Genomic DNA, 14,732 nt, shown 5'->3' with positions numbered 1-14,732 from the left:
GGCCACCTGCTTTCGCGGCTAGACGCGCTAACCTCCTGTTAGAGCTGATTGATGAAATGAAGCTCAAGTGAAAGTTCACATGTGGTTTAGTAATAAATATTTTTTTCTCGAAAATTTTAATGCACTAGTTTCCGAAATAAATTACTATTACGGGTGGTCTGAATCACCCTGTATTATTCGACTTTGTTCACACCTGTGGAGTTACGATCAGCGCGTCTGGCTGCGAAACCAGGTGGCCCGGGTTCGAATCCCGGTCGGGGCAAGTTACCTGGTTGAGGTTTTTCCGGGGTTTTCCCTCAACCCAATACGAGCAAATGCTGGGTAACTTTCGGTGCTGGACCCCGGACTCATTTCACCGGCATTATCACCTTCATATCATTCAGACGCTAAATAACCTAGATGTTGATACAGCGTCGTAAAATAACCCAATAAAATAAAAAAAAAATTATTCGACTTAATTTGGAGTGTTTAATGTAATGATATGCCGTATTAGATTTGTACACTCATAAGCGGAAGAAAAGACAGGTTAATGTGATGTAAACACGTCCGAAATATTGTGGAAGGGGCGAACTGCATCATATTTACCTCCCCTTCGTTATGCCCACCCCTGGTCTAAATAATCATACAGTATTGTCTAGGAAGTATCCACTGTATGTGATTCTGCTTACACTAACATTCTGAACAGAAAATAAGATTTCATAATAAGACTCCAGCGCTATTTTTTAAGGAAATCGAACCAGCGTCATCTAAGCTGGCTTAATCATTTTCCCACTCAAATATGTTCTTAGAGCCACGTGGGAATATTTGAGACTCGGTCCAATTACAAGAGATTTAGAAGCGCTGCCACCAAACGGGATAACTAAAGAAACCCAATAAGACCTGTTATTGCCGCGCAATTAAAATTCAAAAAATTAATTAGTACACGAGCACAACAGCTCGCAGCAATTACCTCATGTATTCCGTAAATCACAATAAAAACGCTGCGTATTTCACAAGGGAGGGCTGCGTGCAGGAGCGGCACAAGAGGCCACATTGCCATGACTACAGCAGACAATTGAATGCTTCCTTACTCGGGTAGCTTCGACAGGGGAAAGAGGTCTGAGGTACACTGCTTCCCTGTTATCCGGCGGATTATTGAATTATTTGCCTAATTCAAACGCTTTCAGGACATTTACCAACACTTTAATTAACAGACAATTCGGCAACACTTTTTTTTAGTACTTCGATTAAAGGAATCCTCTTAGTAGTCACCCCATGCAGCTTAATGTTGAGCTAAATTTTTCTATTTTTTTTTCTTTTGCATCAAAGAAAAAAGTCCTCCTTTATCGGTTCCATACCAGGACTAAGTTGTACTGTTCTAAGTCATACGGAGAAGAATCAAAGAAGGGAGTGATTTATCCCTTAGGAGACACCCCATGGGGTGTAACGGTGAGCTGAAAGTTTCCTTCTTCTGTATCAAAAAGCGAAAAAAGTCCCCTTTATTGTTCATTTCTCTGAACCAAATATTACAGCTTTTAAGTAATAATAATAGTAATAATAATAATAATAATAATAATAATAATAATAATAATAATATTTATTTATTTATTTGGCTGCAATGTTGAATGACAGCATAGACCTCGGGTCATAGCTTTTAAGTGATAGGGGGTTGAAACAAAGGGAGAGATTGATTTATTCCTTAAGAGTCAATCCGTGGGATGTCATGGCCAACTAAAATTAACCACTTTCTCATGTCAAAGAACCGAAAAAAGTCTTCGTCGGTCGTATGCTATTACCAAATTTGTACTGCTTTCAAGTCATAGGCTGATAAGACTAGTAGAGAGGATGGTTTACCCATATTTTAATCTAGGCTATCTTTTTTTCCTGGCTGTGAAGGCTAAGTGTACAAAATTAAGTAAATATCAGTCAAACTGTATATATATATATATATATATATATATATATGGTGTTTAAAAAATACGGGGCATAATTTCAGGTATCTATTTCCCACATGTAGACAATCAAAATAGTTCATTACAACATGTGTCCGGAAATGCTTTATTTCCGAGTTATGGCCTTCACAACATTGAAATTCACCGGAACGTTTTTCTTTCCGCAGGTCGTTGTCATTACAGAAGATGATCAAAATGTCCACCTCCTACTTGAATACAGACCTCACATCGATGTCTCATTGACCTGCGAACACGATCCCAAACTCCAGGAGTATTACGTATGTCCTCAGAACATGCCACAATTCGATTCCGAAGGGATTCCAAATCAGGCACCGGACACGAATAAACCAATGATTTTAAATGGCCCCACAAGTAGAAATCGAGAGGGTTCAGATCAGGTGAGCGTGGAGGCCAAGCAACTGGGCCACCTCTACCTATCCATCGATCAGGAAACTTTCGATCCAAATATCGGCGAGCCGTACGACTGAAGTGTGCAGAAGCGCCATCATGCAAGAAGTGAATGTGTTGACGATTGATCAGTGGAGTGTCTTCTAAAACATGAGGTATGGTGTTTTCCAGGAAGTTTGTGTATGCCTGCCCCGTAAGTCTGTTTACAAGTACATGGGGTCCAACTAATCGATCACCAATGATACCGGCCCACATGTTGAGGGAGAACCGCACCTGGTGATGAGATGGAACAGTTGCACGTGGGTTTTCATACGCCCATACATGCTGATTGTGGAAATTTGTTATGCCATCTCGTGTGAACTGAACTTCATCTGTAAATAATACTAAGGCAGGAAAGTTCGGATTTACACCACACTGCTGCAAGAACCACTGACAGAACCTAACTCGTGCAGGGTAATCTGCTGGTGACAGGGCCTGTACACGTTGCAAATGATAAGGATACAATTGATACTCTTTCAACAGTCTCCAGACAGTTGTATGAGGAACATTGACTTGCAACGCTGCCCTTCGTGTGCTGATAGAAGGAGTCATGTTCACAGCCTCAAGAATCTCCTCCTGTACTTCTGGAGTTGTAGATCTTGGTCGTCCCCTTCCCAAACCAGTAGAGTTAAATTTTCCATACTCGCACAGACGGTAATGGAGATGTAGGCTACAAATGTCTTCCGATCTGGACATTGTCGCTGTGGGTACCTCTCCTGGTACAAACGACGAGCCAGCGCAGCATTGCCGTCCGCCTTACCGTACATGAAGTGTATCTCTGCCAGCTCTTGATTTGAATACATGTCGCACAGTCTAACGCCTACACAACACTGAATGTAACCTTCGCCTCGGAATGAACTGTCAGAGTGCCCTCTTAATGTCTCCTTTGACGGCAACGACCTGCGGAAAGAAAAACGTTCCGGTGAATTTCAATGTTGTGAAGGCCATAACTCTGAAATAAAGCATTTCCGGACACATGTTGTAATGAACTATTTTGATTGTTTACATGTGGGAAATACATATCTGAAATTATGCCCCGTATTTTTTAAACACCCTGTATATATATATATATATATATATATATATATATATATATACATTTGTATGTATGTATGTATGTATGTATATATATAGCCTAATTCATTAAAAGTTCTATCAAATATGAATTCAATCCACTTTCACCTGTAAAAATATCACCAATGACTGCACTACTTCCAGTTTGGCCTAGTTAGAAGTCTTACTGTATGACTAAGGTTGCAAGTGCAAGTTTCCAAAAATGAGATTAATTTCCTTTTATGGCAACTTTTTTAGATATAACCTATATTCAGATCACCAGAAATCACAAATGCCATATGCATGCGTGACCAAAACAAGTGAATTGCTTCGAACATCTCGGTTTCAAATTCCCCACATATCCTCCAGTTGCGAGATGAGCTGGAGGATTCTGTATGGCATTACCTGACATTCGCGTTACAGTTGGAGAAAACCCATATCACATAATCAGCCCAAGCGGTAATCGAACTCTCGCCTTCGCGCAGCTCCGGATCAGTAGCAAATGTGCCTACCGTTTGAGCTACGTCGATTCTCCTCAGTGCCAAATGCCTCTAAGAAAATGTAAAGTAAGTAAACTGTGAAGTCTTAATGAAATCACCTTCCACCACACGAACAGGCAGAGATAATCATGTGGATTCAATATCAGGAGTAATAATTATATTATCTGAAAAAGAATACGAGATAATATTATGTTCTAACCGCAGAGAGGGAATCACAGAAATATCATACATTCCATTCCTCCATCAGAAATCTGGGTGCCTTTGTAAAGTTTACAGATCTTACGATCAGAAACCTCGCAGGAAATTCAGGAATCGAACTTTCGCTTCCTGAAACGATGTCAGAGAGGGTCGCAAGACATTAGTGGGCATCGAAGCTCTGGGCAATAAGGACGTAAATCCAAAAAAACTCTGCAAAATGCTAACCCTGGTACTTGATACACTGTAATAACAAACGACAGCAGCATGAAGTTGTAAAAATCGTACATTAATTAATAAAATTACAATTTCGAGAATAATTACGTCTCATTGCGCTCGAACACTGTTACTGCCTTGCAATTTTATTCGCAGCTTAGACTCGAAGTAATTGCACCTGACCGCACAAATAGGCTCAGCCTAGGACAGATCACACAGCGCCCTTGTCGAAACAACAACATGCGTCTCTCCGTGATCTGCGTCGCTCTTCTGCTCCTGGTAAGAGGCTCAACATTGTTCTATGGCATTTAAAAACAATCCGTTGCTATGAAAACCTTCCGTAGCAACGAATTGCGTGAATCACATTAATTAATACTGAACAGTTGAATCGCTGTTATAACACAGCAACTAGTTCCGCATTGTTAGTTGCCTTACATAACAATCCGTTGCTATACACATCTTCCCTAGTAACGAACTGTGTGCATCACATTAATTAATACTAAACAGTTGAATCGCTGTTATAACGACAGCAACTTGTTCCGCATTGTTAGATGGCCTTGCATAAGAATCCGTTGCTATGCACATCTTCCCTAGTAACGAACTGTGTGCATCACATTAATTAATACTAAACAGTTGAATCGCTGTTATAACGACAGCAACTTGTTCCGCATTGTTAGATGGCCTTGCATAAGGATCCGTTGCTATACACATCTTCCCTAGTAACGAACTGTGTGCATCATATTAATTGATACTAAACAGTTGAATCGCTGTTACAACGACAGCAACTTGTTCCGCATTGATAGATGGCCTTGCATAAGAATCCGTTGCTATGCACATCTTCCCTAGTAACGAACTGTGTGCATCACATTAATTAATACTAAACAGTTGAATCGCTGTTATAACGACAGCAACTTGTTCCGCATTGTTAGATGGCCTTGCATAAGAATCCGTTGCTATGCACATCTTCCCTAGTAACGAACTGTGTGCGTCACATTAATTAATACTAAACAGTTGAATCGCTGTTATAACGACAGCAACTTGTTCCGCATTGTTAGATGGCCTTGCATAAGAATCCGTTGCTATGCACATCTTTCCTAGTAACGAACTGTGTGCATCACATTAATTAATACTAAACAGTTGAATCGCTGTTATAACGACAGCAACTTGTTCCGCATTGTTAGATGGCCTTGCATAAGAATCTGTTGCTATGCACATCTTCCCTAGTAACGAACTGTGTGCATCACATTAATTAATACTAAACAGTTGAATCGCTGTTATAACGACAGCAACTTGTTCCGCATTGTTAGATGGCCTTGCATAAGAATCCGTTGCTATGCACATCTTCCCTAGTAACGAACTGTGTGCATCACATTAATTAATACTAAACAGTTGAATCGCTGTTATAACGACAGCAACTTGTTCCGCATTGTTAGATGGCCTTGCATAAGAATCCGTTGCTATGCACATCTTCTCTAGTAACGAACTGTGTGCGTCACATTAATTAATACTAAACAGTTGAATCGCTGTTATAACGACAGCAACTTGTTCCGCATCGTTAGATGGCCTTGCATAAGAACCCTTTCTCATGTAAATCATGTTTGTAATTAAACAGTTTGATTATAATTCAATATCTGGAATGACGAATACAGCGGGCATGGTTAAACTTTCGCATGTCTGAAAGTCAAACTGCATGCATATGATTTCTTCGGCAAAGAATTCGATAATAGCATGTTCAATGAGAAGAATAGTGTTCCTTGAATATAAGAGATCCTGTGTATACAGGCAAGAGGAATTTACGGCTAAATTCATCGGTATAAATCACCTTCAATCCGGAAGTTCATTCTTCTGAAACTGCTAGAATCATGTCTTCTTAGCTTGTTTCATGCTTATAGGTCAGTGTGAGTTTTTTTGTTATATACGGGATCCAATGTAATTTATGTAGGAAGTGTATAGATCTACTTTGAAAGTCGGTAGTAGAAATACGAAATACGAAAAGCCTGAAATCCCATAAGGGCAACGGCCTCCTACAGCAGTGTAGGGTGAGCTAAAGGTCTACTACACTTGGGGAGCCAGTCCAAGAGAGCTTACACTATACACTTACAAACTAAACACATAAACAAATTATACTAACTAAAAACTATACAGACTAAACACATAAATTATGCAAACTAAACATCCAGAAAAAAGAACTATGCAAACTAAACACATAAATTATAATCTGAACACACAACTATCCACATTAAACGCACGATAAAAAAAGAGAAAAAAAATTACGCAAACTGAATACATAAATAGTCGTAACTCACACACAAACTAAATACACAAAAACCTATACATATTGCGCACATAAATTGTACAGCCTAAACACACAAACTATCTAAACTAAACGCACAAAAACGATAAAATTGAACACTAAAATTATACTAACTAAATACATGAACTATACCAACTATACACGGAATCAAACTATCCAAACTAAATCACGCAAAACCATACAATTGAACACAAATATTATACTAAATACATTAACTATACCAACTATACACGGAATCAAACTATCCAAACTAAAACACACAAGACCATACAATTGAACACAAATATTATACTAAATACATTAACTGTACCAACTATACACGGATCAAACTGTCCAAACTAAAACACACAAGACCATACAAATGAACACAAAAATTATACTAAATACATGAACTATACCAACTATACACGGATCAAACTATCCAAACTAAAACACACAAGACAATACAGTTGAACATAAAAACTATACTAAATACATTAACTATACCAACTATACACGGAATCAAACTATCCAAACTAAAACACACAAAACCATACAATTGAACACAAGAATTATCCTAACGAAATACATGAACTAACCAACTATACACGGATCAAACTATCCAAACTAAAACACACAAAACCATACAATTGAACACAAAAATTATACTAAATACATGAACTATACCAATTATACACGAATCAAACTATCCAAACTAAAACACACAAAACCATACAATTGAACACAAGAATTATACTAACTAAATACATGAAGTATATCAACTATACACGGATCAAACTATCCAAACTAAGACACACAAAACCATACAATTGAACACAAGAATTATACTGACAAAATACATTAACTATACCAACTATACACGGATCAAACTATCCAAACTAAAACACACAAGACAATACAGTTGAACACAAAAACTATACTAAATACATTAACTATACCAACTATACACGGAATCAAACTATCCAAACTAAAACACACAAGACCATACAATTGAACACAAATATTATACTAAATACATTAACTATACCAACTATACACGGATCAAACTATCCAAACTAAAACACACAAGACCATACAATTGAACACAAATATTATACTAAATACATTAACTATACCAACTATACACGGATCAAACTATCCAAACTAAAACATACAAGACCATACAATTGAACACAAATATTATACTAAATACATTAACTATACCAACTATACACGGATCAAACTATCCAAACTAAAACACACAAAACCATACAATTGAACACAAAAATTATACTAAATACATGAACTATACCAATTATACACGAATAAAACTATCCAAACTAAAACACATAAAACCATACAATTGAACACAAGAATTATACTAACTAAATACATGAACTATACCAACTATACACGGATTAAACTATCCAAACTAAGACACACAAAACCATACAATTGAACACAAGAATTATACTGACAAAATACATTAACTATACCACTATACACGGAATCAAACTATCCAAACTGACACACACAAAAATGACAATATAAACAATACACAACTATACACAGTTTACATAGTGTTCGTAAGTAGAAATATTATTGTATGAATAGTATTGCTAGTGAGACAAGGACGAGTAGGTCCTGGAAATCGACACAGAGTTCTGTTCATTGTCAGCTGTATTAGGTGAAGGGTTCTGAATGACACACTTACTTCTAATCCCACAGGGTGTCTGGTAGAGTTTCATCTAACTACAACAGCTTCCACCTAATCCAGCTTTTCTGTATTTTTAGACTGGACAGCAGCTACTCCACTTCCAAGCCGTAACTTGGGCTTTTCTTTGTGTTGCAGGTGGCCTGCTGGGCTCAGCCGTTTCTTGGCGAAGGTAAAGTGGAGAGGAGCTTTCAGCTCGAATGGCTAGCTATATTCACAGACTAGAGTTTTCCCCGAGTTACCTTGGGGATATATGGGGCAGGTATTTGGTAACAAATAATGATATCAGAGGTCTTCACGCAACATAGTTGTGTAGGAGTTTTCTGAGTTTTGAACGGTGTTGTGGGAATTACTCTTTTCAATGATTGGGAATTACAGAGAAGTCCCCTCCAGGAGGCAGTGTCGCCTAGTATGCTTTCAATACACAAACTAGAATATATCTCAACACGTGTTACATTTCAAAAATTGTTTCAAAAGTCTTTGCGGGATTAATAATAATTGGTGAAGGTAGCTTAAGGTATAATTAAGTGAAGAAAGATTATATAATCATTCTACATGGCACAGTATAACTTGGGCGAGAGGTAATGATTCTAAAAAAGGTTAACTTGTAAGCCTAAGTAATGCCAAATACCTGAATAAGTTAAATTTTTATAGCTATGCAGTTCAAGATACAAACATATTATTACTTCAGGACATGAAAATTGCAGAAATGTGTAATAAATTAGGTTAAAAGGGAAAATACAGGGACTCGAACCCAGGCCAGCTAGTCTAGAGGCAGAGCGCTACCACAGAGCTAACTTATTGTCAATGTTACTGAACGTATGTTGGAATACATTGACATAGTGTCAATACTGATGTGATGGTTTGATTAAAATTAAAATATGTTTAATACTGACAACATGTATTGGTTGTCTAAGGGTCATTATTCACAAAGTAGGGACTCTATGTTTCTTTTATCTGACGCTAGAGGCAAGTGTGACGTAACGTATGAACGTACAGACGATGACAACTCAACAGAAGCATGCAGTGACTAGACAACAGATTCTGCTACCAGGGAAGCCTTGCTAAGATTCATTGAAAACTACAGAGAACTTCATGTGTTATGGGATGTGTCTTCGAAAGTGTCTTCACTCTGTTTGCCTTTGATAAGCTTTATTTCTAATGTTAAAATAACAGCTGCACAACCACTGAAAACCGTAAAATTTAGACCAGAAATTGAATATACTTTTAATAAATATTGATCTATTAGGTCTATGCAATTTGTCAATATTGACTAACTGCATTTACATTATCTTATTCATAATATAGGCATATTCTGTTCTTCTGAGGACCACTTTAACAATACACATGTTGTTATGTAGTTTCTACGGCCATATATTATGGTACCAATAACAGCCAATTCCGTACGAGAGCACCTTATGTCTCTTACACTCATCTTACGTCTTCGTGGACGCCTCGTCCTTCTTACAAACGGGCCAGTCAATCGTATGACTCAGCAGAGACATGAGTCGCAAGCTCGGATTGCTTCTAAGTCTATGGCAGTATCACATTGTTGCTAAACCATTTTCGTACGAATATCAGCCAATTTTGTACGGCAGTTGATCATAGAATCTTCTCACCTTGCAAATGGGAGACGAACTACTCGGCATGAGACATGACATGAAACCCTTCACGTGTCAGTCCACGGCTGTTGCCAATGCGACTGTATGTTGCTACGGCTTGCTTGGTGCAAGGACAAGGCAGGACTCTGAAGTCTGGACTGTTGCAGGGGACCTGGGCCGGATCAAGTACAGGCAAAGTGCTGTCCCGTTTTACAGCAAGCTGCTCGATTCCATGCGCAGCAAAAGCTTCAGGAAGAAGCTGCACGACTACGTGGACAGCGGCGTGGACACCGCCCTGAAGATCATCAAGTCCGTCAACCGCAGAAGCGGTTACGACCACGAAACTACCGACGAGAACGTGTACGACAATGAAGACCTGTACGACCTGTACGACAATGAAGACCTGTACGACTAGAAAAAAGTGTACCAGGCAATTTGATTAAATGTATCAGTGACTCTCAAGCTTTGAGTTTCATCAACCCTCCACGAATCCTGCACCCAAGCCAGGCTCCTTGTCGTTAGAGTCAACACTTCCTAATGTTATGTATGAGATTAAAGGGGGTTTACAAGCAATACTTCGAGCCTGTCAAGCTTGCTTTGAGAATTAGCTTCTACCTCCTAGTCAAATTATTTTCAAGCCCATTCTCAAGGTGCTCATGTTCAGATCATTCCATTATTTTACGCTTGACTAACCCGAAGAACAGAAAAAATATTCAACAAGTGATGTATGGAGTGTAGTCAACTCGCTTCTAACTACTCGTACAGCCATAAGATCGGTTGCTATCTTGTTGTTTCCTTTACCGATGGAGACCAAACTTTGAACATTGACACAGAAGGAATCCACAAGCTTTGAACCACATTCTTCTTAACTTCGTTTGATGTCGATCAGAATTTACGCCACTTGCTAATACATACGGACTTATTTCGTTTAGACTTTCTGCAGATGTGATGTTCTTAATATTCGCTTATTGGATTCTGTGTATATATTAAAAAAATAAACTAACAGCATTAAGAAAAAATATTAATAAAATAAACTAGCAGCATTTCTCACAAAATAAATACATAGAAACATGCAGCTACCTCATAAATACTTTCAGTAAAAATTTCATCCAGATTGATTAATATTTGGCATAAGAAAGTTGGTGTTGAATCAACAAAAATGAACACAGAAAAATAGATTTGAAAATAAAATGAATATTTATGCAAATTAATATTCTCCTCCGCTACATTCATCTAGTAACTTCAGGGAGCCAACAAAAAAGTTACTAGATTTGTAATCAGAAATTTTAAAAAAGAATTCTTCGATGAAAAACAATTTTGACAGCTCTTTAAATTCCACGCCCCCTTCCAGCCTTAATTTAAAAAGTGTAAACATACGAGTATTTGTAATCAGAATTGAGCTGAATCCATTTGGGGTATGAAAATATAAATTCTGAATAAGTGAGATAGCTAAAAAAAATTTGGAAAAATTTTCATGATTTTCACAAAAGGTTACTCTCAAATTCGTATTGTTTATACAAGATCTGTCAGTGCCTTGAATGCATATACCTTTGTCCAAGTAGGAGCCCTTTGCCATTACAGCCTTTCTTCACGCACCGATGCTGAAGTGTGGACTGTTGCAGGGGCCCTCAGAAGGTTCAGGCCAAGCAGACCGACCTTTGGCAGCCAGACCACGGGAAGCAGACCGATCACTACCACCCAGACCACGGGAAGCAGACCGAGCATTACCAGCCAGATCATCGAGAAGCTGTTCCAGTATCTCAACAGTGAGAGCTTCAGGAATTTTATACGGAGGCTCATGAACTTCGTCATGGACGTAGTCGGTAACATTATCAAATCCATTTTCAGGAGATCCGGTAACTTCGTGGAGTTCCTTCACTGATTAGCGGCAATGTAGCAAGCTCATAGATTAAAACACGTCCTTGACCCTTGAGACTTCAGTTTTTTGCACCCTACATGAATCCTGATCCTTTTTAAAGGGAATATTTCAGAAACTGTAAAATTTATTTGCTGCATCAAGTATTCATAGTACACGAGGGATGAGACGATATCAGCTCCCAATCATGGTAGAAGAGCTCGACCTTGATCACGAGCGCATAGCGCATCCACTACATAACATCGTAACGTAGACATCAGGGATGTACATGCACATGCAGCGAATAAAGGCAGCAATTATTACAATAACTTGCGTTACTAAATTTCTGGCTATGTAATAGGGCGAATTACTAAGTTATTTAATATACATGTACATATATAAACAAATCGCAAAGGGAAGAGTTTTTAGGAACAAAAAGAGAAATAGGAAAAGTTAATTGTATGTAATCCATTTTATTGTTAAAAGCAATTATCTATTATGTAAATACTTCACTTCATTGGTTAGGAGAAACTAATAGGGTCTACCTGCTCGACGTGTGTGATCTCTAAGTACTTTTCAGTATTTGTTGAAAAAAAATAATGACAATATTGATTGAAAAAGAGTATATTGATTGTGTGATTGTGAAAATATACTCCTTACTCTCCAGTCGTGATTATGTAATGAGATTTCTTAGAGTGATTTGTGAGATGCACGTAACACGAAAAAAACAAATTGATTAAATTAAGATATTGAGAGCCATCGTAATTTTTGGGGTCAATCATTTAAGGGGATGAGGTTACAGGAGAATGAAGAAAGTTACACAACACAGAACTGCACGCATTGTATTCTTCACCTGACGTAATTAGGAACATTAAATTCAGACGTTTGAGATGGGCAGGGCATGTAGCACGTATGGGCGAATCCAGAAATGCATATAGATTGTTAGTTGGGAGGCCTGAGGGAAAAATACCTTTGGGGAGGCCGAGACGTAGATGGGAAGATAATATTAAAATGGATTTGAGGGAGGTGTGATATGATGATAGAGACTGGATTAATCTAGCTCAGGATATGGACCAATGGCGGGCTTATGTGAGGGCGGCAATGAACCTGCGGGTTCCTTAAAAGCCAGTAAGTAAGCAAGTTATTAATCCATATATTATGGGACCCTAATACCACGGCATGGCGCGTCCTCAGGTTGCGGATCGAGGAGACGGCCTCCAGATATGGAGGGTAGCCGTGAATATATTGAAAAGCAGTCGCGGACATCCGATAAGGGGTGGTCCTCCAGCTTCGGGGTTGGGCGAAAGGCTAACAAACGAGCATCGTAAAAAAACAGCTTGTTACGAAATCATAACATAAGTTAGTTGGGAAGCCGGAGGAAAAAAGACCTTTGGGGTGGCCGAGACGTAGATAGGAGGATAATATAAAAATATATTTGAGAGAGAGATGGGATATCATGGTAGAGACTGGATTAATCTTGCTCAGGATAGGGACCAATGGCGGACTTATTGTATTGTATTTATTAACATTCCATGGTATTCATATATGCTTACAGCTAGAATATGGAACAAGTCAAAAAACTTAATACTATTATAAAATCTTAATTTATAGTCACAGTCTAGATGAAATATATACAGACGAGATTTACAATATAGTCTACTAGTACAACACATAGTTTTAGTATCAATTTCATGAAGTGTTATTGTTACTATCTGTGGAATTTCCCCAGAATATTATTCCAAAACTCATTACCGAGTGGAAGTATGCAAAGTATATTGTTTTTAAGGTATTGATATTTACTATCTTTTGCATAGCTCTAATAGCAAAACACGCTGAATTTAGTTTGGGGGTAATTTCTTTAATATGATTTTTTCCAATTTAACACATTATCGATTTTTAAGCCAAGAAATTTGGTTGTTGTTGTTTCTAATAGGGATCTATTGTTAATTATTGCGCTAGAAATTTGCGACGTTGAATTTGGACAGGATTTAAATTGAATTATGTTAGTTTTGTTACAATTTAATACTAATTTATTGACTGAGAACCAGTCACATATTTTGAAGAGAATTTCCTCTGTTGAAGATTGGAATGTGTTGGAGTTATTGGCTGTAATTACTATACTTGTGTCATCTGCAAATAATATGGGATGACCTACATCTTTTATAAGGGGGGCAAGATCATTTAAAAAGACTAGAAAAAGAAGGGGACCTAATATTGATCCTTGAGGAATTCCATTATTAATAGTTCCCCATGTCGATGTAGATTTCATAGTTGTATTGATTTCAACTGTGAGGGCGGCAATGAACTTCTGGGTTCCTTAAAAGCCATTTGTAATTAAGTAAGAATTATTATTATTATTATTATTATTATTATTATTATTATTATTATATTTTAGGGTTGGAATGTGCGAAATTATTACAGCATTGGAATGCTAACAACATTGCACAGAAAGTCCCAAAAATTGGTGATTGCAAACACAGAATTATATATCGATTGTCTAGTTCAAAAGTGCGACAACGCAAAAAAAAAAAAAAAAAACAAGTTTTGAAACATCTTTAGTTGAAAGTTTCAAATAAATCACTTGAAAGAAACAGCATTCTGGTTCATAACCACGACAATTAGAAATGAGTCAGTATTCAGGACGAGTATATCACAGTCTTCCAGTTCATTATTAATACATTTCGAAATGTACTAATAGTGAATTAGTAATGTCCATAGTTATAATTACTTCTAAAGCAGTTTATTTAGTTTTTTTCTTTTTGGTTGTAAATATGACTTATCTCAATATTGAATCGGAAAGAGCTCCGAAAGGGACTTTCAGTAGTACGAGTATAAATAACTAAAAAATGGCAATTTTTGAGTTGTCGCACTTTTGAACTGGAAGATCGATATGCTAGCTACGTACTAAACTTTATCTCTCTCTCTCT

General features: G+C 37.6%; 2 protein-coding genes across 3 annotated transcripts in view; one reads left to right on the top strand and one right to left on the bottom strand.

Moving 5' to 3' along the window:
• The window catches only part of gogo (golden goal), an 849,136-nt gene that overhangs the window by 264,250 nt on the left and 570,154 nt on the right, over positions 1-14,732 (bottom strand). The gene's annotated exons all lie outside the window — the stretch shown is intronic.
• LOC138698898 (uncharacterized) lies at positions 4,497-11,873 on the top strand. 2 transcript variants are annotated; one of them, XM_069825091.1, is made up of 3 exons: positions 4,497-4,621; positions 8,488-8,521; positions 11,573-11,873. In XM_069825091.1, the coding sequence occupies exons 1-3, from the start codon at positions 4,583-4,585 to the stop codon at positions 11,830-11,832; spliced, it is 333 nt and encodes a 110-aa protein (XP_069681192.1). In that variant the 5' UTR covers positions 4,497-4,582; the 3' UTR covers positions 11,833-11,873. The 2 variants fall into 2 exon arrangements, with proteins under 2 accessions (XP_069681192.1, XP_069681194.1); XM_069825093.1 differs by lacking the exon at positions 11,573-11,873 and adding an exon at positions 10,118-10,400.

This window comes from Periplaneta americana, chromosome 4 (assembly GCF_040183065.1).
Source record: "Periplaneta americana isolate PAMFEO1 chromosome 4, P.americana_PAMFEO1_priV1, whole genome shotgun sequence".
Lineage (NCBI taxonomy): Eukaryota > Metazoa > Arthropoda > Insecta > Blattodea > Blattidae > Periplaneta > Periplaneta americana.
This window is presented reverse-complemented; position numbering and strand designations above follow the sequence as displayed.